This window comes from Myotis brandtii, unplaced genomic scaffold (genome assembly GCF_000412655.1).
Source record: "Myotis brandtii unplaced genomic scaffold, ASM41265v1 scaffold95, whole genome shotgun sequence".
Classification (NCBI taxonomy): Eukaryota; Metazoa; Chordata; class Mammalia; order Chiroptera; family Vespertilionidae; genus Myotis; species Myotis brandtii.
The window spans coordinates 685939-708977 of record NW_005371920.1 but is presented as its reverse complement, the minus strand read 5'-3'; the positions used below and the strand labels follow the sequence as shown (position 1 = coordinate 708977).

At 36.2% G+C, this 23039-nt stretch overlaps 1 protein-coding gene and 1 pseudogene across 6 annotated transcripts in view; one reads left to right on the top strand and one right to left on the bottom strand.

The window, feature by feature from the left end:
• The window catches only part of RBM27 (RNA binding motif protein 27), a 75128-nt gene extending 64493 nt beyond the window's left edge, over positions 1-10635 (top strand). For 5 of the 6 annotated variants that reach the window (XM_014533152.1, XM_005885993.2, XM_014533151.1 and 2 more), the window contains 2 exons: positions 5947-6057; positions 7381-10635. In XM_014533152.1, coding sequence (XP_014388638.1) covers positions 5947-6057; positions 7381-7464 — 195 coding nt within the window. In that variant the 3' untranslated portion in view covers positions 7465-10635. The remainder of the gene's footprint in view (positions 1-5946; positions 6058-7380) is intronic. The other variant, XM_014533149.1, reaches the window with a different exon arrangement.
• A 10409-nt stretch (positions 10636-21044) lies between these two features.
• On the bottom strand, positions 21045-22479 carry LOC102242438 (annotated as a pseudogene).
• Between the last annotated feature and the right edge of the window lie 560 nt (positions 22480-23039).

Here is a 23039-nt window from a genome sequence, read left to right as displayed (position 1 = left end):
TTCATATGCAAAAGCCTCTGTGCACAGCTTGGGTGGGGCGGGGTCTCAGGGGATCAATAGGGTGGAGCAAGCAGCTATGGCTGCTCCTCAGTCCTACCCTTAGAGACCCCACGTCTCAGTGTCCCGGTAATCGCTGCAAGCACCTCTGAGAGAAAGCTGCCCTCGAGTTCCGAGTTCTGCCTGCTGCCAGACAGTCCAGTTTCGCCCCGTATGAGTCTGGGTCCCCAGAGACTCCCCCGGAACTGGCGTTCAGAGCAGTCGGGAGCTTGTGTCTCCCACCCGATTGAAAAAGACCGCCGTGTCCTCAGTTGCCAGCCCTTTCCGTGTGTGCCTCCGTACCTCTGCACTTAACTTCCACACCTCCTCTGAGTCTCAGTGTGCTTTTCTCTTTCCTTCTAGTTGTAGAATTTCCACTCGGCCAGCCTTCCTGTGGTTCTGGATGATGTCCGTTTTGTCTTTTAGTTGTATTTTTGAAGTGGTTGTGCGAGGCAGCAATTTCCAGTCTTTACCTATGTCGCCATCTTGGTTTCTCCCAAATAGTTAAAAATTAATGCATGCAAATGGTTAATAAAAAATAAAAATAATTTCTCTCTTAATCACTGCCTACTCTTAAAATGTAGGTGCTGTTCTTGGATATTTTTAGGTAGAAAAAATTAGGAATATAAGAATCTATAATAATAAAAGCATAACATGCTAATTAGACCGGACATCCTTCCGGACGACCTGGACAAAGCTGGGGCTGCGAGGGAAGCCCAGGTGCCTGCCAGCAGCCAGAGAGAAGCCCAGGTCCTGGGTGCCTGCCGGTGGCCGGAGGGAAGCCCAGGTCCCGGGTGCCAGAGGGAAGCTGGTGCCGGCAGCCGGGGAAAGAAAGGCCTACTCTTGTACAAATTTCATGCATTGGGCCTCTAGTACAGATATAAAGCTCTCACTTAAAAAAATTACACAGTGGAATCATGTTATAAAATCAGGGCTGAATTCCAAACCTTGCTTCTTAAACATAAATATCTTAACTATTTGGTATTTTCTTAAAATTATAAAGATAATACTCAATTTAAAATGTTTATTGAAACAGACTATACCAATTAAAAATGTGTAGTTCAGTGCTTTATCAGAAGGTGAAGTCCCATATACTTGCCCCTCAGGTGAAGATATTGAGCACTCCCAATAAATACCCCAGAAGCCCACTCCTGCATCACTAACTTTACTTCTCCTCACAAAAGTAACCATTATTCTCACTTCATCATAATCATCTCCTTAACTTTCTTTATACAGTTGATTCTCATTATTCGTTATTTGCAAATTCACCTATCCATTGCAATTTATTTATAACCTCAAAATCAATACTTGAAGTATTTTTGTGGTCATTTTCAGACATGAGCTGAGCTGTGAAAAATGAGTCAACCAATGCATATTTTCCCAGCTGTGGTCACATAAGGCCTACTCAGTGCTCTTGTTTCAGATCTTGTACTGTATACAAGTTCTTTTCACAATGTATTTAGTGCGCCATTTTCTCATTTTTGTGCTTTTCATTAGTGTTTGAACTGGCTGTAAGGGTAGTTCTCTGTGTGTTCCTAAGTTCAAAAAGGCTGAGAAGTGCCTTATGGTAAAGATACATGTTAGATAATGTTTGTTCAGGCATGAATTACAGTGCTTTTGGCTAATGAGTCAATAATATATATTAAATATGGTGTCTGTTTCGGTCTGGCTGGGTTTCAGTCCGGCTGGTTTCTGGGGGTTTGTTTACCTTCTTATTTGCAACATAGTATATAGTTGCTTAGAGTTGCAGATGAGAGGCCGGCAAGTGTGGCGGGGAACGTTGGAGTCTGCAGCAAGCAAGCCTCGTGCTCGCTTCAGTGCCTGGCTGCCGGCCGCCATCTTGGCTGACAGTTAATTTGCATATACTCACTGATTAGCCAATGAAAAGGGTAGCGGTCGTACGCCAATTACCATGTTTCTCTTTTATTAGTGTAGATGGTGTCTTTAAACATAAAACAAGGTTATGTATTGATGAGTTAAGGAAAATGTTTTGACCAGAGTCTTATAGGAACTTAACCCTCTATTTCCCCTAGGAACAATGCTACAGTATTTGCTAATTCAGTGGTTGCACTGAACTTTATATGACTATTGCATATAATAATCAACTGAGCTTTTTATTAGCTAAACGTACACTTATAAATGTTACTAGAGGCCCAGTGCATGGATTTGTGCACTGGTGGAGACCTCGGCTGGCCTGCGCCTCTTGCAATCCGGGACTCCTCGGGGAATATCAGAGGCCCAGTGCATGGATTCAGCCCAATCCCCACTGGCCAGGCCGAGGGACCCCACCGTGCACCAGGCCTCTAAGTATGCATATAAGATCTTTGGGTAATCTCTTCCTGCCCTCTCCCCTCTCCCCTTCCTTCTGAGATTCATTAGTCTGTTCCATGTTTCCATGCCTGTGCATTGAGCATCTGCCCCCTGGTGGTCATCGTGTGTCATAGCTACCAGTTGGATGATTGGACAGTCGCTTAGTCTTTTGTATATATAGATAGTATTATTCTGCCTATATGAATGAAACGGCACAGTATCTGATCTTTTCTGACTGCCTTTTTGTTTTGTTTGTTTAAGATTATATTTGGAGATTCATGCATGTTCTTTGTTACATGTAACACTAGTTTGCCATTTTTATTGCTGCATAATTTTCAGTTGTATAAATACACAACAATTTATTTTTTCATTTTCCTATTGATAGGTATTTAGGTTACTTTCACTTATTTTTTATTGAATTTATTGGAGTGACATTGATTAATAAAATTATGTAGATTTTAGGTATACAATTCTATAGTACACCATCTGTATATTCTATGGTGTGTCACTAACCCAAGTCAGGTCTCCTTCCATCACCATTTATTCCCCCCTTTATCCTCTTAAATCCCCGTCCCCCCCCTCCCCCCCACTCCTCTGTCCCTCTGGTAATCACCATCCTGTTGACTGTGTCATGAGGTGGGGTTATTATTTTTATTTTTTATTTATTGCTTAATCCCTTCACTATTTTCACTCAGCCCTCCAATCCCCCTCCCCTCTGATAGCTGTCAGTCTGTTCTCTGTATTTATGAGTTTGTTTCTGTTTTGTTTGTTAGTTTATTTTGCTCATTAGATTCCACATATGAGTGAAATCATGTGGTACTTACTTTTCTGTTATTGGGTTACTTCACTTAGCATAGTACTCTCCTTGTCCATCCATGCTGTCACAAAGGTAAGGTTTCCTTCTTTTTTATGGCCAAGTAGTATTCCACTGTGAAAATTATACCACAGCTCTTTTATCCACTCATCTGCTGATAGACACTTAGACTGTTTCCAAATCTTGGCTATTGTAAATAACGCTGCAATGAACATAGGGGTACATATTTTTTTTTGAATCGGTGTTTCAGGTTTCTTCAAATATATTTCCAGAAATGGAATTTCTGGGTCATAAGGCAGTTCCATTTTTAATTTTTTGAGATAACTCAATACTGCTTTCCACAGTAGCTGCACCAATCTGCATTCCCACCAACGGTGTAAGAGGGCTCCCTTTTCTTCACATCTTTGCCAACACTTATTTGTTGATTTATTGATAATAGCCATTCTGACAGGTGTGAGGAGATATCTCATTGTGGTTTTAATGTGCATTTCTCTGATGGTTAGTGACATTGAACATCTTTTCATATGTCTATTGGCTGTGTGTATGTCCTCTTTGGAGAAGTGTGTATTCAGGTCCTTTGCCCATTTTTTAATTTGATGTCTGTTTTTTTGGTGTTGAGTTGTATAAGTTCATTGTAAATTTTTGATATTAAAACCTTATCAGATGTATCATTGGCAAATATGTTCTCCCATGCAGTGGGTTGTCTTTTAATTTTGTTGATGGTTACCTTTGCTGTGCAAAAACTTTTTAGTTTAATGTAGTCCCATATGTTTGTTTTTCTTTTGTTGCCCCTGTCCGAGGAGATATATCAGGAAAAATATTGCTCGAGAAATGTCTGAGAATTTACTGCCTGTGTTTTCTATTAGGATTTTTATGGTTTTGAGCCTAACATTGAAGTCTTTAATCCATTTTGAGTTTATTCTTCTGTATAATGTAAGAAGGTGGTCTAGTTTCATTTTTTGCATGTATCCAATTTTCGCAATACCATTTATTGAATAGACTACCTTCACCTCATTGTATGCTCTTGCCTCCTTTGTCAAATATTAATTGACCATAAAGGTGTGGCTTTATTTCTGGGATCTCTATTCTGTTCCTCAGAGTTTTTTTTAAATGTTTTTTTAAAAAATATATTTTATTGATTTTTTTACAGAGAGGAAGGAAGAGGGATAGAGAGTTAGAAATGTTGATGAGAGAGAAGCATCCATCAGCTGCCTCCTGCACACCCCCTACTGGGGATGTGCCTGCAACCAAGGTACATGCCCTTGCCCAAAATTGACCCTGGGACCTTTCAGTCCACAGGCCAATGCTCTATCCACTGAGCCAAACCAGTTAGGGCTGTTCTCAGTTTTAATGACTTAATATATGTATAGTTGTGAAATAATTACTAAGATATGTTTAGTTAACATCCATCAGCTCACAGATATTTTTTGGGACGAGAATTTTTAATATCTACTCTCTTAGCAACTACCTGATTTTTAAAAGATGGTGGATGTTGCCCTAACCTGTTTGGCTCAGTGGATAGAGCATCGGCCTGCGGACTGAAGGGTCCCAGGTTCGATTCCGGTCAAGGGTATGTACCTTGGTTGTGGGCACATCCCCAGTTAGGGGGTGTGCAGGACGCTGCTGATCAATGTTTCTCTCTCATGATGTTTCTAACTCTCTATCCTTCTCCCTTCCTCTCTGTAAAAAATCAATAAAATATATTTAAAAGATGGTAGATGTGTATTTGGATAGGGCCATTTTTGATACATCAGTTTAGTTATGTCTCATGGATCAAATGTTTGGTGTCAGATTATAAACAATCAATCCCATAAGAAATAATGGGGATATTTCCTTAGATCACAGGCCAATATCTATGCAGACAATAGTTAACTGGCGATGAGGCTGGCCTAGTGTACACTATTACAATGCACTTATCTGAGTGTTCTGTGGAAACATTTGTCAGATGCTTCCTGAAGCTTACCAACATTTTTCTTAGAGAACCTAGAGTGAAACCCCAAATTTAAAAGAACTCCTTCTGTCACATTTTTCAGGACTGAACCAAGAATTGGGGGTATTTTACAACAGCCCAGTTCATAAGAAAACTGTAGGAATAACTAAACTTTTCCTTTAATGAAACTTTGGGTCCCTATTCTTTTGCTTCTGTTGCTTTGTCTTTAAAATTAAACTTTTGCTCTCTCTTATTATTGATATGTGCTGGGAAGGGGTGGGGGAAATGTTCATACTGTAGTACCAAGGAATAATTGGTAGCAGGTTTACCTTGAGTGAGGATAGTAGGTGTTTAACATTTGTTGAATGTGTAGTTGAGCTGGGGAGTACTAGTTATAGTTGTATAACATTTCAGAACAGAAAGGGGGAATAGCTTTGTCAAATATAGGTGGGGCTATAAGAGATGCCATATGATGAATAGACAGTGTTTTAAATAATTACATTTTTAAGGTTTCAGTCTAAATATGTAGATTATCAAAGCCAAAAGCCAATAATTGTATTAAGACAGTATTTATTTGTCCTTATGATGACTTTTCTAAGTAATTTACCACCCAGCCAAGACAGATTTTATTTACATGACAAAAAAATTAATCATGGACTATTCTGGGCAACCAGAACATATGGTCTACTAGTTAAAACAGGTTTCATTTTTTTCTAGCTCTCATTGGAGATTGTTCATAGATCCACTTTAATAGATTTTTCTCCTAGTCATTATACTTTTTAAGTAGCACACACTTTGAAGGAATCATTAGTAAATGTGAGTACACACTTTTGTGTTTTTCTAAAATCTATTTTAGGCTGCAAACCAAGGGTCAAAATTTAAAGACCGTCGGCTACAAATATCATGGCACAAGGCCAAGGTGCCTTCTGTATCCACAGAGACCGAGGAAGAAGAAGTCAAGGAGGAGGTAAATTTAATGATTGAAAATAAGAGTTGAAAAAGAAAAAAAAAAGAAGAATTAGATTGTTTCTCAGTTACATTTTTTCTGACATTAAAATAAATAATATAAAAATAAATATTGAATTATTGCATGAATGCAGTTATCTAAGACTAGTCTTAAAATTTATTAAAGCATCAAAAGGTACATAAATATAAAAAGCTTTGGGGGATTATTTTCTGGTGTAGAGAGACATTTTTATTGGCATTTGTTTGGGCTCTAGATATTTTTATTCTGGTAAATGAGGACATGGATTATATGAATAAATTAAGTTTTAGCTGATTGTTTAAGCTTTTATTCAAGTTCCATAAGTAATAGATGGGAGTTTCTTTCCTTCTATGTATAGTTGGTTAAAATGTCAGTGTAAGGAAGTAAAACATTAAGAGGGAAGGCTGGGAAAGTCAAAGACTTAAATAATGCAAGTACTAAATAATCAGCCTCTTAAAATATCAGAGAATTGATTCTGCTCTTTTACTACTATATTTCTAATTAGTTTATTAAAATGGACACTCATCCAACATTGCAAGTTATTCCTGATTCATCACAGTTTTGGTTTAAAAGATATCTACTATTAATGGTCAAGAGGCTTCTAACCATATGGGTAATTTTATATAACCAAAGTGGAAACATGTTCCTCTGTTAAAAAAAAAAAAAAAGAAAAATCTTGATATTTTGGGGAATATTTACAGATACTTCTACTTTGTGTAACTTTTAATATTTTTATATAAGATTTTGAATGTCAGTGTCATGGGAAGTTAGTATATTCTCCCCTCATAAATATTCTAATATTAAAGGAAAGGTTTAGGAGTTTGAATGGTCATTTACTGCCTAATTTTTAAGTTAACTGAATAAAATTAAATTAATTTTATCAATAACATTTCATAGGTATTTTTATTTTCCCTACTAAATGTTCATATATTATTTACTTTATTTTTCTGATGATTTTAGAATGGAAATCTTTTCCTATTTAGACTAAGAAAAGTTAGGGAGAAGATTATATACATAGATTGGAGCAAAACAGGTTTACTTTAACCTACTTTTATTAATTTTAATTTATTAAAGCCTACTGTATTTTAATTTATTAATTATTGTATTACTTTCCATATGAACAACAGTAAACCTACTTTTATCCCACCCAGTACATGTAAAAAAAAAATTGTTTTTTGTTTTTTTGCTCTGAAAAATATTTGTAAATCCAGCCTTTATATTTAGTCTGTTTGCCCTTTGTCGTAAAAAAGTATTTTATTTAACTTTCTTGTGCCACTAAGCAGATTTTACCCTCTCTTTCTTTAGGAAACAGAAACCTCAGATTTGTTTTTGCCTGATGATGATGACGAAGATGAAGATGAATATGAGTCTCGTTCATGGCGAAGATGAAATCTGAAACGAGCTGTATAATTTTTAGGAATATTTGTTTAGAAGAACAACTTTTAAAGTTATTTAAAGACGTCAATGAGCCAAAAAAATTTTTTTTATTTTTCTTTTCAACACAGTAGATTTAAGGACAGCAAGTTTGCTATTTAAACACATCTCATAACTGTTCATGATATTAAAGCACCAAAGGCCTAGTGACTTTTACACAGTTGTGAAGATCCACAGGATGACATGGATAATCTCTAGAGCCTTATATTTCCACACCACCTGTTTTGTTGCTATTGGTGTTGGATTATGATGTAAATGACAGGGTGTTCAGAAATTTTATTTTGGATTATAATCTGCTGATAAAATTTCTTTAAATGTCAAAATTGCCTGGAATCTCTTAACTCTTAGCTATTATGGATGGGTCGTCAGACAGTAGGAGACATTTGTAATTGCAATACCCTTCTGCTTTCAAGAGTTGTCTTGGAAGAAAAGTAAATTTATTTTCATTTGTTTTTACTGAGGAGGAGCCCAATTTGTATTAAATCTAAATTTGGGGTGGGAGGTGGCTTATGTGTAGAAGTATTATTTTAGTGTAAACCATACAAACTCTGTGTTCTTAAATGCTATAAGGTAATGGAAGCTAGCTCTATGGTATTTTCCTTCTGTCATTATATTAGCTCTCCTGCACTTCTGTTGCTGCTGATCCTTTACTTTGAAATTAGTGAGTATTGGTTCAGTTGGTTTGTGTTTTGTTTTTCTATTTTTAACATTCTCAGAATATAAAAGGTTTTCACCCATTGCCCTTTTCTCAATCCCATTTTCTTTCTTCTGCCTTTTTATTACTAGGCCTGACTTCTGACTTACCCATTATTGAGATAAGTGATTCTTTTGGGTCACCAAAAGTCAACCCTTAATAAAAAGTTTAAACCAGCAAGCACCTTGATAAATGTTTAGATGAGAATAATGGAAGGATTTATGGGGAAAGTCAGTCACTAGCTTTTTTTTCTTTTTTAATGCTTCAATTTAGTTAATAGTTACACAAAAGGGTTAAAAAGTGTCTGAAATTCTTTTCCTAAATTTAAACCATGATGGTGAGGTGTTGGGGTAGGGTAGGGGTGGGGTAGGGTAGGGGAATGGGTATGCTAGTAATAAATGGGAGTCATAACTTGACTTTGATCAGATGCCCTTATTTTTTGATAATTTTGTAGCTTGTTACTATCCATGACATATGCATCCTTCAGTAGACAGTTTCTTTCACTGTGTGCATTTTTACTGTACACTGTATAGAGTAGAGTATCTGTTAAGTAAAATATATATGTAAATGTATGTCCTTGTGTTCTGAATGTTAGATGGAAAAACAGAGGAGTAACACTACACTGTATTGACCCCTGGGGAAATAAAATGATTAATGTACATAGGATGTCACTTTTTCAAGAGTATACACATCTATGTTTTTATGTACGTGTGGTGTGAAAATTTGAAACTTCCTGTTGGCTTCAGAAAGTTCTTGGTGATCACTATATCAAGGATTTTGTTTCTTGAAGTAAAGACTGTTTCTTAAAATAGAAACTATTCACTAAGAAACTTAAAACCATCAGGACTCTAAGTTAGCTACAAGAAGTTAAATCCCACGTTCTGATTATCTCTTCTTTTCTACTTATTTTCCTGGAATGATGTGTCAAACCAGGGTCATTTTTATGTTCATTGTAACTTCCCCTTCGCAATAATAAGGTCTCCCTCTTCCTAGGTTGTTATTAATATTTCTGATAACACTGAAACTAAAATAAGCTTATAAAAACGTAAAAATGTTACAGTGGGGTACCTAGAATAAGCAATCTTGCTCCTTCCTCCATCATCTCTAATGAAATTTTCTTGATGTCTGTGGCTCAGTCGGTATATATTTTGAAAGATTCATTGTGGTGAATATTTTGAGTCCTGACAGTTTAAACCTGATAGAGGGAACAAAGGATTTATATATTTTTTGTACAAAGTTTTTTCTTAAACTGTATAATTTTGTAAATAATTTGTTTGGTTTTTTTGTGTACTAAAACTACCAGCGTATAGATTTCAATAAGAATTGTTGTATTTTTGTATTTGGAAACTGAAAATTACAGTAAATTAATGGAGCTGTAAGAAAATTTTCAGTAGACTGACAGTTCAACAGAATGAGATTCCTTTTCATATGGTTTTTTTTTTAACCTCAAAATTGACATCTTATTACACTCTGTACAGAGAGAGTTGAGGATTTGTTTGCCTTTTTAGTTATTGGGAGAGAGGAGGGTGAAAGAGAAGAGTGTTACAGTGAAGAATAGACACCTTTCCCAGTAAGATTCTTTATATAAAACTGCTTTTTCAATACATCTCATATAAGATTAAAATACGTTTTAAATGTTCTAAGAATTCTAAAACATTTTTGACTCTCAAAAATGAATTCAAAATAATGAGTTAAATATATTAAAAATTTTAAGTTAATGTTAGCATAAAATAGTTGAATATATATTTTTCCTTTAGGATTTTTTTATCCCCATCCTCAAATCCCCAACTATTAGAATTTCTTTTTAAAAGTAAGTATCATAACTTGTTTTCTTGGCATCTTCAGTTACAGATATGACATATACCATCTGAGGCAAGCTGTATTCTTTTAAATTAATGTGACGTCTAAGTTTCTAAGTAGCTGATGACCAATCCACCTAGGTCAGCCTGGTTCATTAGTGGATTGCTGCCCAAGCTTAAAAAGGTAACCCCAGGGAATGCAGAATTTTTTTGCATTTCTTCATGTGGGAAAGCATTGGTGATAAATTGGAAAACAGTCTTGTTAGGATGAAACAAAGGTCCTACTGATGGATCATTATTTCAAAAAGAAAAAAATCATGTGAAAAGGAATAGTGGTTCTTCTTATGTATAGTATGCCTGTATTATAGTTTTTACAAAATTGTGAACTTGTGTAATAGTATAATAGGAGATATTGTTGAATTTCTAACTGTTTATACATTTAAATTCATATATGTAATGTTTGTTTTATCAATTACAATCTGAATTTCTAAGAAGCATGTTGACTTTTGCAATAAAGATGCAATATGGAATGGTTCACAATCAAAAAAAAAAAGAAAAGAAAAAAGATAAAAGTATTATGAATTTAAAAGAATTTGGAAAACTTATGAACCATTCCAAAAATTATAACAATCACCAAAAGAGCTGTAATTCTGGCTTGTTCTGGAAAGAAAGAAAATGTGTGTTGATGCTTGCTTATGTGTGACTGTGAGTGAGTAGTGGATATGTATGTGTGTTTTTTGTTGGGTTCATGTACATGAGAGAATGCTGCTCTATGAAAATGGGTATTGAAGCCACTGGCTATGAAATACTCAGTAGAATAACTCCCTCAACAGGATGGTCTTGGAAATGAAAAAGAAGGGGATTAAAGTATTACTTGTAAGTTAGCTTTGATAGCCATATTTCTTTGTTCATGATGGGTCTTGGTATCCCTGATAAAAAGCACAAACAATTTTATAAAAGCAATTATTTTAATGCTACCTTGATGATATTCAGTGTGCCTGCCAACCATAGGAAGGACCTTTTTCTTTTTTCTTCTTTTTTCTAAAATATATTTTTATTGATTTCAGAGAGGAAGGAAGAGGGAGAGAGAGATAGAGACATCAATGATGAGAGAGAATCATTGATTGGCTGCTGTCTGCACACCCCACACTGGGGATCGGGCCCGCAGCCCTGGCATGTGCCCTGACTGGGAATTGAACCATGACCTCCTGGTTCCTAGGTCGATGCTCAGTCACTGAGCCATGCCGACCACCTGGAAGGACATTTTTCTTAAGTGGAATAGAAAGATGGGAAAAAACACCTTGAAGAGATGACTTCTAATTGTGACTTCTAATAGTAAAGAATAACAAGAAGTAATCTTACACCTTAAGGATTCGGTGGGAGGTGATGAGAAAGGAAAGTATATTACTTGGGCTCATATTTCTTCTTTGAAAAATTTCTTATAAAATTCCCCTTGAAATGATTATTCATTGTCTAAGAAGAGTCATTCTTTTAATCTCAGCCTATACAGGAAATTACTAAAGAATGGGAGTAAATTTCATTTTCAGTCTTTCCAAATAAATTTCATCTGTATTTTATGAATTTGGTAAATGGCAAATAAGCTGTGTGATCATTTGTTTTGAATAGATGAGAATTTATCCTCATCTATACAGGGTGTCCCCTCAAGATGTATATACACTTTAACAGCTGATAGCTCAATTTTGAAAATGAAATGTATTTTAATTAACACTGCCTTAATAGTTATTCATAGTGAGTGTATACATTTTTGGGTGACACCCTCCATGTTTATAATAAACATTAGTTCTGGGAAGTTTAGTGGGGATAAGCATAATTCTGAAAATAGTTACATCTGTTTAATATTAAGTCAAATATTTTACTAAAATGGACCTCTCATTAACAAATTATTGGGTTTATGTGATTTTTTTTTAGTGATTTTGATGTAAATTATTCTAAAGCAAGGATAAATTTTGAATCATGAGTCCCAGTGTATGATCTAGCCTGTATCTAATTATGTTACAGTAAACAGAAGGTATGAACATTTATGTCAACACTTGAAATGTTTGAGATGATAGAGTCAGGGTTGCTTTAAACAAGGGCAGACCTGCACATTTTGTGTCATTTTAGTGTCAGATCTGTTTGAGGAGCCAAGGAGCACTGACTCGAAAATACAAGGCTATTAACTGCTATTGCATGTGCTGTGAATCACCTTCATTTATGCTAAATTTATTTTATTGCCAAGTGATCTCCTTTCTGCAGGGTCTCTTACCTGGTTCTTTGATCAACCTTAGGTTAACTAAACCATCCCAGCATTCTGAGATAGGTGACTTGATACAGGTGAAATTAAGGTCAGAATAGTGTTTGATGACTGTTTGCAAGATAATTGCAGTTTGAGTCTACTCTTTTCTTAGGCTACTGCAAACAGATTTTTTTTCTCCTTTTTTTTGTGTGTGTGTGGAGTTGATCATTAAGCATGATAAATGTGGCTGTTACCTTTTCTTTTTATTTATTTATATTATCTTTCTGTGAAAGAGGAGCAAGAGCTTGTTAGCTTGTTTTCCATGAAAATAAGCCTGTATTTCCTACATCCCTTCAGTTTTCTAACCACTTCATAGAGTTCTATTATTTTGATATAGTGGTCCATTTGTAATTTAAAATAATAGTTATTTTTTTATATAGAGGTACTGGTTTAGTATTTGCTCAAAATTATTCTTAATTATTTGTCAGGGAGTCCAGGTGTGGAAATAAATCTTTTTAGTTGCCTAGCCCTTTTCTATTCTTGGTATTGCTTTGTAAAAACCATATAAAAGTGAATGTCTTGTTAACAGTTTCCTAAAGTTCTTGTGATTCCATCTTTTCTCATGTTCTCCCAGAGAGCTCTTAGTGTAAAATATTGATATATTTCTCCCAGTTTTAAATTAAATTAGATAATAAGGGCTAATATAGACTTTGCCCAATTATTCTGGTTTCTGGAGGATGATTTGGCCTCAGGGTGAATTCTTAGACCAAACGCTGCCTATTTATCTGTGTAAACACCTGTTCCTGCATACCAGTAAACTATTGAGTTCTAGATTCTGAACTACCCTCCAACAAGAGATTTATTTACTGTAGGATTCAAGTTTTTAACATTTTGAGCCTGTAGGGGGCTCTAGGAGACAAAATTTAGTTGGCCTTAGAGCCACAGCAACTTACAGTAAAAATATTTTGCATTGTGATACAGTATACACACTTTGGGGGCTCTAGGAGACAAAATTTAGTTGGCCTTAGAGCAGTGACTGAATCCTTTTTTTTCCCCACAGCAACTTACAGTAAAAATATTATGCATTGTGATACAGTATACACACTTCCTCCAAACAAAAGTTTACCAAACAACACCCTTATTATTCAATATGCACGTGATATTATTTATTCTATTAATTTTTGGCAGGATCCACTATTTGACTTTCAACATTGCAGTTTGAAAAACACTGGCCTATTGAGATATAGGGTAAATTGGATTCAAAAAAAATTTTTTTTATTGATTTCCAAGAAGGGAGAGAGAGAGAAACATCAGTATGAGAGAATCACTGATTAGCTGCCTCCTGCATACCCCCTACTGGGGATTGAGCCCGAAACCCAGGCATGTGCCCTGACCAGGAGTCAACCCAGCAAATCAAACCAGGAATTGAGACCTCCTGGTTCATAGGTTGATGCTCAACCACTGAACCACACTGGCTGGGCTGAATTGGATTTTTAAATCACTCTCTTCCTTGCTGTAACATCGTCAATACAATTTTGAGTGTAAAATGATGTAATTTAACGTTTTGTATTTTGCTTGGAAAAATAGTCTAGAGTCTAAAATTAAAGGTGAAAAAATATATATCAGTGTCTTTATTGATTACTTGATGCTCTTGAGTGTGAAGGTGTTTTTAATTTTTAAAATAGACAACTGTGAGTGACTTTAAACTTGCCTGCAGTTTTATATTTTTGTCATTATTTGTTCTGGGGAGGAAGTAGAATACTAGTGTATTGGTGTTACTTTTTATGAAATTCAAGTCAGTGAGAGTATTTGGCTTTGAGTTTTGCATTTAGAGTCACCTTAGCTATCAGCCATCAAAACTAAACCAAGTTTGATGTCTATCTCTGAGAAAATTGTACACATTTCAACCTTGTGCCATTGAATTTCATGCTTTTCAAACACATTTTCCTATAAGTTATAAGAAATAGGAAATAAAAAATAATTACCTAATCCTTGCCACTTTTCTTAATCTTGGGCAAGTGTGTTACTTGTATCTTTACATGCCTGTGCTTTTCCAGTTTCTAAAATATAAAGAAAAAGATTAGGAACATGTTGATGAGAATGTTGACATATTTTCAGAAAGCCACAGGAGGAAAACCATTAAGTCTGCAAAGCAATGAAATCAGCCCTAATAATGGAAATGTAAGTTATTTGTACATTTTAGAATGTCTATCCTCTGTCCATATTCATTCCTTTGGGATTCTTTAAGTAATAAAACCTGACTTCCTTGTATTACCATGGTACCAAGTAAATATTTTCCACTAAACTGGTTATTTTAAGTTATTCATTAAGAAAATATATTTTCAACTAAATTGATAATTTTAAACTGTTCACTTAAAAAAAAAATAACTGGCATGTATTTAATGCAGAAGGTGTTCCAGGAATGGCTCTGTAGTTTGTCTGAATCCTCTGTTTGCATAGCCCTTTGATGAAGTGCAACTCGGTTGTTCAGCTTGGAACTGAGTTTTGGGGAGATTAAGTGGTTTCCAGAGATCACACAGCCTAGAGTGGTGGGACTAGAATTTGAACACAGATCTGACTCCAGAGCTCAGCTTTTAACCTCTGTGCTCTGCTCCTTTTAATAAAATGGAATATTACAAGTCCATAGAATGTCACTGGTCTTTTTTATTAGTGTCTGTCAAAACACTGCCTTTCTGGCTCCATCTATTTCATCTGCCTTGGATTGAAACCAGGCTCCCGTAGGGAGCAACACTGTTTTTAGGTAGCATATTGGAAACCATAGCGAACAGTGTTTATATATGCTAATTTGTGGGGAAACATTTTAAAGTAATTTTCTGTGACCTCCGTAATGTACAGCCAGCCAATTTGATACATTTCACAATGATCTGGCTATATCATAAGCTATGTTTATTTTATTTTCAATTTTATCTTAAATATTTTCTCTGGCAAACTGAATTATGATAATCTTGCAATATTTCTACCTTGTTTCTTTGTGTTTTTTAATATTGCTGGTGCCTTCTTCCTTTTAACCTTGGCATTAAAAAAATCATGTTGCACATAAATAAGTTACATGCTTTTATTTAATGATGTTTTCATATAGTATACTGAATTTTCTAGGCAGAAAGTGCTGAGAATAGCAGTGTTCATTTATAGTTATGTTTATGCCATAGATTTTTTTCAAAAAATAATATATTCTCAATGAATAAAACTGGTGTTCATGTTTTATTGTTTATAGAATTATCTGACTTTTACATGTTCAGGTTTCTTAGTTTAGCAACGCCATTCTAAATCCTTATGGGTTTCTAATTTTAGCTATTTTGGTAACTATAAAATGTTTATTGACTCCTAATGGTATGGTAGTAATTGTCATCTCAAAAAAAAAAAAAGATGTAAGCACCCTTGGGAGAAAGGGGGCTTTTTATTCTTTGACAACCCATGGGAAAATAGGCATGTTCTAATAATACAACAGAGAAAGACTTTTACTCTTGACAAAATTTAGTAGCCATTGGGAATATTTCCAATATGGCAAGTGTGTCAGGAAAATTGCTGAGACAAAATGATTATAACATTCTCCTGGTTACAGTACATGCTTTAGAAAGATGTTTACCCCTAAAATTTGGGATGTGTCATTGAAAAATATTTTGCTGTCATCAAATGCTAAAAATAATGTGTGCCGTTCTTAAAGCATTATCAACATGTTTTTCCTTTGAAATACTAAAGATGGGGGAAAATTTTACACATAGAACCTAATTTCTTAGAATCATAATTTTATATTTTTTGAAAAATTTTCTGCCAATGACTAAAGCACTTCTCTCTCTGTGATTTATTAAATCCTAATAAATTATACATTTCTGCACTTTAGCCATTCATGTGAAAATTATTTAGAGTTATCTCAATAGAACGGTGCTGTGTGGTCTCCTGAGGCCCCAAGGATGTCAAAGAAGTTTCCTCCACTCTTAGTTTTACTTTTTCAAATGACTGTTCATTGATAAATCAGATAAAGCTGAAGAAAAGTCTAAAAGATTGAAGTGAACAATTAAAATCTACTTAGAAGCGAGAACTTATTTATGTAAGGGCCCTATTTTTATGGCAAGCTTCTGTGCTGAGTTCCTAATATTTTGGAAAGCTATTTGTGAGTTTTAGGTACTTATCAGTTTCTCAGAAATTGGCCATTATCTTGAAAAAAAAAATAGAATCTAACTGGTATATTCAGACATGTTCAGAAAACGTTGAACATTGTCTATAGAAACAGTACACAGCATATTTTAATTCTCCTTTTTACAACCCAGGATTGCCTTTTTATTCATTTTGAGATTCGACTATATTCACTGGTGATGGTTTTATGCTTCATGGACATAAGGTGGGAGAAATGGTTACAGTAGCTGTTTTCACTTGTTTTTCTTTGTGGTGATGAGAGTCCGAATCCACAGAAAATTTGCACACTTAAAATACGAGAAAAGTGCAGAGAGTTTTGATTCTGTTCAACATTTTAGTAGGGCTGTCATTGACCATTTTTGCCCAGAAACATGATTTTGGGTGTGTACGTGCCATAAATAAATTAAAACATAGATCAGATGGTAAAATATTCCGCACACAGAAGCCCTTGAGTAACTCTTGAATAAATGACTTGAAGAACCAGCAGTGGAAATATAAAACAATCCATCTATGCCTTTTATTTGGTTAATTACAGAGAGGGATAGAGAGTTAGAAACATTGATGAGAGAGAAACATCGATCAGCTGCCTCCTGCACACTCCTTACTGGAGATGTGCCTGCTACGAATCGAACTGGGACCCTTCAGTCCGCAGGCCGACGCTCTGTCCACTGAGCCAAACCGGTTAGAGTTCACCAGTCATTTTTAATGGTGTTAAGAAATGATTGTAAACTTGGAAAAGGAATTGTGAAGACTTATTATTTCCCAATATATTCCCCATGAGTTTTTTTTTTTTCTAATTTAAATCTTTCCTTAAGCATGGTACCATTTTTTTGTAGTTTTTTTTTTTTAATCATCACCCAAGGATATGTGTTTTTTTTTTTTAAATATATTTTTTATTGATTTCAGAGAAGAAGGGAGAGAGAGATAGAAACATCAATGATGAGAGAGAATCATTGATTGGCTGCCTCCTACATGTCCCCCACTGGGGATCAAGCCCACAACCTGGGCATGTGCCCTGACAGGGAATCGGACTGTGACCTCCTGGTTCCTAGGTCGAGGCTCAACCACTGAGCCATGCCAATCAGAGAGGATATGTGTTTTTTTAAAAATAATTTTAAAGAGAGAGGAAGGGTGAGGGAGAAAGAGAAACATAGATGTGAGAGAGAAACATCAATTGGTTGCCTTCTGCCCCAACCAGAGATCAAACCCACAATGTGTGTGTGCACTGAATGGGATCTAACCCCCAACCCTTCCGTACACAGGATGATGCTCCAACCAACTGAGCTACACCAGCCTGGGCTGTGTAGTACTTTTAATGTCAGTATTCCCAGTTTGAAAGAGGGATGGCTAGCAGAACTGAGGACCCACAGGTCTGATGCAGGTAGCTCATCTCCCGCAACTGGGCCATTCCCCAGCCATATGGTCAAAATAACATTGTCTCCCATTTCAATGCTCTTTATGTGATCCACTGTGCTGCGTGTTTTCAAACATTCTTATTTAGTCCTTTCAACAGCACTGTGAGGTATCCTAAGATTTTCCCCTTTTTGTGCAAGGGGAAACTGAGGCACAGTTTATAGTCTCAAGTCAAAGCCAATATTTGAAGTCCCCTTATATTTGACTTCAAAGTAAGTCTTTTCATCGTTGCTTGATACTGTGTTCACATCCCAATTCTAGCTACCTATGTGAGCTGGGGTTAATTAGTCTTTTGAATGCTCAGTTTACTCCTATAAAATGAGTATTATAATATTAGTGCCCATTTAATGTTCACAGGATTGCAATAAGCATTATGTGAGTTAATGTTTCTGAAAATACTTTGTGAAATGTAATCCACTATTAGCAGACCATCTAATCATCATCGAATTGTCTGAATGGAGTTATTCTTACCTACAATGGAATTTTCTACATGGACTATTAAATCTTGTGGAACTGCTTAAATGTGTTTAGCAATGTTGGAGAAAAGAGGAAGGAATACTTCATACCTGAGTTTGCACTTTTATGTTTCTTTAATATGCCACATTAATCAACTAGATAGAAGACAACTAGACTCTAGGTAAAGACATTTTTCAAACCCTTAGCAATTGAAAATGTATATATTACATCTAGCCATGAAGCGAGTCCGGTCACAAGTCACTCACTGCAGATGGTTGAAGCGGGTCTCTTTCCTGACTAGAATCCTCTTACCAGCCTCCCACAGAAGAACATAAGTATTTTTTACATACTTATGTAGTATGCTACAGAAAAGCATAAATATTTCCCAAAGTCTCAAGCCCTTTGACCTGGGATTTTACTTAACAGACATATTTCAGAATCACCCTCCCTGGCTGTTCTGTTTGTCATCTAATCTGCTCTAGTCTGACATATCCTATATTGTGAATCTCTGAGTATGTAAAAGGAGATTTTTTTCCTTGCCTTAACAATTCTGTACAGTGTACTTGTATATACTGGTTTATGTACATTGGTCAGTGAATTATGCTTTAGGATGTGGCCATTGGGAAACAATAGTAAAATTGAAACTATTTTGCATACACAATCTATTGGGGTGACACTAGAATTAGCTATTAAGTAGATATATTAGTAACATGTATGTGAAGTAACTGCACAAAGTGCATGGATTTTATGTTTCTAGATAAGAAAGCAGAAAAAGTAGTTAAAAGCAAGCTGTCATTTTCTCCATCTCTATAAAATTATTCAAAGATACATGCTGTGAAAAGAATCATGCTCTTAAAACTATTAAGGATTTTTTTTGTTGGTTCTATTATAACCATTTAAGCAATTTTAGTGATTTATTAAAATTCTGGAAGATAAAAAAGTTTGAAACACTCGAAAATAGACACACATTTTGTCCGGAAAGGATGGAATCTTTCCTGTGCTCGCTTCCCCCTCCTCACTTCTAGCTCACTCCACTGACCAGAGGGAAACTTTCTTCTTTGAGACTGTTTTTATATATCTACTAGAGGCCCAGTGCACGAATTCATGCACAGGTGGGATCCCTTGGCCTGGCTGGCAATTGGGGCCAGAGGGAGGGACCGCAGGAGGTTGGCTGTGGGAGTGCAGTGACCACCAGGGGGCAGCTCCTGTGTTGAGCACCTGCCCCCTTGTGGTCGGTGCGTCATCATAGTGACTGGTTGACTGGTCACTTAGGCTTTTATATATAGAGATTTGACACTTCATCTCTCTATGCATAAAACTGCAAGACTTTTCTTTTTTAAAACCCATTCTCTGTAGCAAAGGATTTCCCTTTCTGAAGGAAGGAGGCTGTGGCCACATGATTCCCTCAGGAATGGCCAGGGGCACTATGCTTAATTCTTTGTTTTCTGCCTTATTCTTTCTTACTGTTGGAGTGATTAACTTAATGTGACTACCCAGAAGCCAGAGGCGAAATTGCATTTCAAATTTTAAAAAATCAAACTGAGGTAACAGATGTGAAATTTTTGAAAATGGCTTTATCTGGTCTGGATCTGGAACATTAGGTGAACAGGTTTTTTCCACTGTCGTGAATATACCTGTGGACTCCATTCTAACTATACTGTAACCCAAAAGGGAAGCACCTGCAGGGGAAAAAATATATAAGCCCATCTTATAACCAACACACTGCTTTTTTCAGGCAACAAACCTGGGGTCACAGATTACATGGGAATTTGGGGCTTTTGTGTAGGAAAAGATCACTTACTCTAGTCAGTCTATGCATTGGTAGTAATAACAAAAATCAACTTACAGATTTTTGAAGAACATTTTTAAAGAGCATTGCATCAGAAACATGAGTGTCATCTGCTGGTTTGTTTCAGGAAGATATTAAATTATAAACACAGAGGAGACATCCTTCCCATTTTGCCCCGTATGAGTTGATTTTGCATTACCTAATAAGGCTACTAAGCTCAGGTTTTTAATAAGAATTATCTCCTGAGCAATAAGAGGCTGGCAACACAGGGAAGAAGAGAGATTCTGGAATAGCTATTTAATTTTCTTCCTTTCTCCCACTAGCTGGTTTAATTGTTATTGCAATACATTCTACAGGTATTTTAGTAATGGGTACAATTACAGAGGTTGCTTTTTAAAAATATATATTTTTTATTTATTTCAGAGAGGACGGGAGAGAGATATAGAATCATCAATGATGAGAGAGGATTACTTTTTCCCCAACATTTCAACACATATTTCTTCTTATGCAGTCTAAGCTGAGAATGCCATGTAAATGGGTCACTGCGAAATGCAGCAATTTAATTTTTTCCAATCAAAATAAGAAACAATTCAGTATGATCTTATTTCTATTAACTTTTGAAGGTTTACAGCAGTTAAAGTATTTTTGCTTCTATGTATGAAGGTTAAAAAATCATTTTTTTTCATAAAATAAAAGAGCAACCAATTTCACCATTGAGTAAAAGTAAAAACTGGGATTCTTGTTTAAATTAGTCCAAAGTGGCATTTAGGAACTTAGTTGTAGGCTGCTGCTGCGCTGACACCATGACAAACCAAAGTGTAGGGTTGGATCTGGTTTTGTTTCCGTTTTCTTTTCAGTATCCAATGCTCATGGATTAAGTTCTGGAAATGTTCCAATTGTAAGGCAGGGATCTGTTTGGATTCCACCACGGGTATGCTCCTTGGGTTGGATGCTGGAGGATGAGGCACATTTTGCTGGACCCATGTTGACTACCTAGTGGTCATCAAGGTCAAAAAAGTTGTCTTTTCCTTGGTATTCAATTCCCTGGAAATCTACTCGGTACCGCAAGATACCTCCAATTCCTTTCACAAATTGGGATCCTCCTTGTGACTTAACTGTGACAACTTCCAATGTAGCTCCAAATTTTTCAAGTTTATTAGCAGACCACTCCAGCAAGGGCATGCTCTCAATTAGTTCATGTTCTTGTTCTCTCTTTGTCTGTGAAATGAGATTTATCCTTCTCTTGTTCTGGAGTTATATAGAGAATTTTCTCCTCTTCTGTGCCTTGGCAATGAAGGATGTATCTCATTATATCCAGATTTTCGTAGACTATTAGAATTTCTACAGCCTTTAGTGTATCTTCAACTCCAAAACAGTACTTGCCTGTATCCTGGCTGATTTCATCAAAGTATCATCCTATGACTTTCTTCTTTTGAATGAATTTCACGTTGGAGAGGACTTCAGTAGATAACTCAATAGCTTGGTTGCATCCATTTTCACCACCATAGGATATATCAACTAATTTTAAAACTTTCCATTGCAAATTCTGATCAAACATATGAGATTGACTTAATTCAGTTTTAAAGTCAGCAGATCCAGCTAAAACGAGACCAGCCACATTCACGTTGTCCCCAGAAATAAACAGCTGCTCAGCAGTCTCAGCTACTTTCCAAACATAGTTATGTCGCTTTTCCATTCTTTAAATGGGCAAAACGCAAGGCTGACTGACCTCTACCACGTTTCTTTGGGAGATCCACAGTGCATTTGTGCAGGACTTCTCTCGTGTTTCCTTGGAGTGTGCCAAAAAGTGCGCCACTACCATCCATTACAATGAAGCCAAATTTGCTGTCATCTGAAAGTAGTGCTGTAAGAGCCTCTGTATGGAATTTGTTGTCAGACAGATACAATGATGTTTTATTTAATTGGTTTGAAAGGTTCAAAGTCAATGCTGACTTTCTTTTCCTTCTTGTGTTACAATTGTACCACAGTACACAACCAGGCCATTTGGAGATACTTGGTTATAAAGTTTGAATCTTTGTTGTACAGATGTAATGGCTCCCAGGACTGAAAGGCTGTTTACTTGTGACTTAATGTTAGACGCAGTTCCAAACTCATCTGCTAACATTTTTGCTACTCGTGAAATCTGGTCTTTGGGAGGAATGATCAATGATACCATGCTTGTGCCATTGCTTGGTTGCAGGCTCCTCCCTGGCCTGGGCCCTGGTCGGGGCTTGTGTAGGAGGCAACCAATCGATGTGTTTCTCTCACATCGATGTTTCTCTCTGTCTTTCCTTCTTCCACTCTCCCTGCAGGCTGCCTCCAAGCTCTTAATCAGCTTCTTGATCTTCCAGATCTCCACATTCCTATCCACAGCACTGGGGTCATCTGCCATCTTCTCATGTCCTTCTCCCTCAAGAGAGAATTATTGATCGGCTGCTTCTTGCATACCCCACACTGGGGATTGAGCTTGTAACCTGAGCATGTACCCTGACCTGGAATGGAACCGTGACCTCCTGGTTCATAGGTTGACACTCAACCACTGAGCCACAGCAGCTGGGCAAAGAGGTTGCTTTTTAAAGGTGATAATAGTATCTGTCCTAAAGTAAAAATGCCTAAGCCAAAGTTGGTGCAGATCAGTTAAATAAGAGTAGTCTGGAAATTGTCATTTTGAATACCTTCATAAGCAAATTAGAAAATGTGTGCTGTGATGTGGTACAAAAACACATAACTAGTTTGGTAATCAGCAACCTATCTCACCTTTTTTCATGTTTTTGTTTATTAAGTGTTTGTGATTCTGCTTCAGATTAATTGCATTCTGCTCTGTGAGAGTTTATGTGTTTTTACAGATCACATAGCACATAAGCATGTGTTTCGGGTTAGAGGTGTGTGCAGAGGGACATAGAAATGTGACCAGTGGGGGTAGAAAGACCTAAATATGAGGTTGCCACACACCAGAGTGGCTCTTTGAATTCACTTGGTCTCTGTACA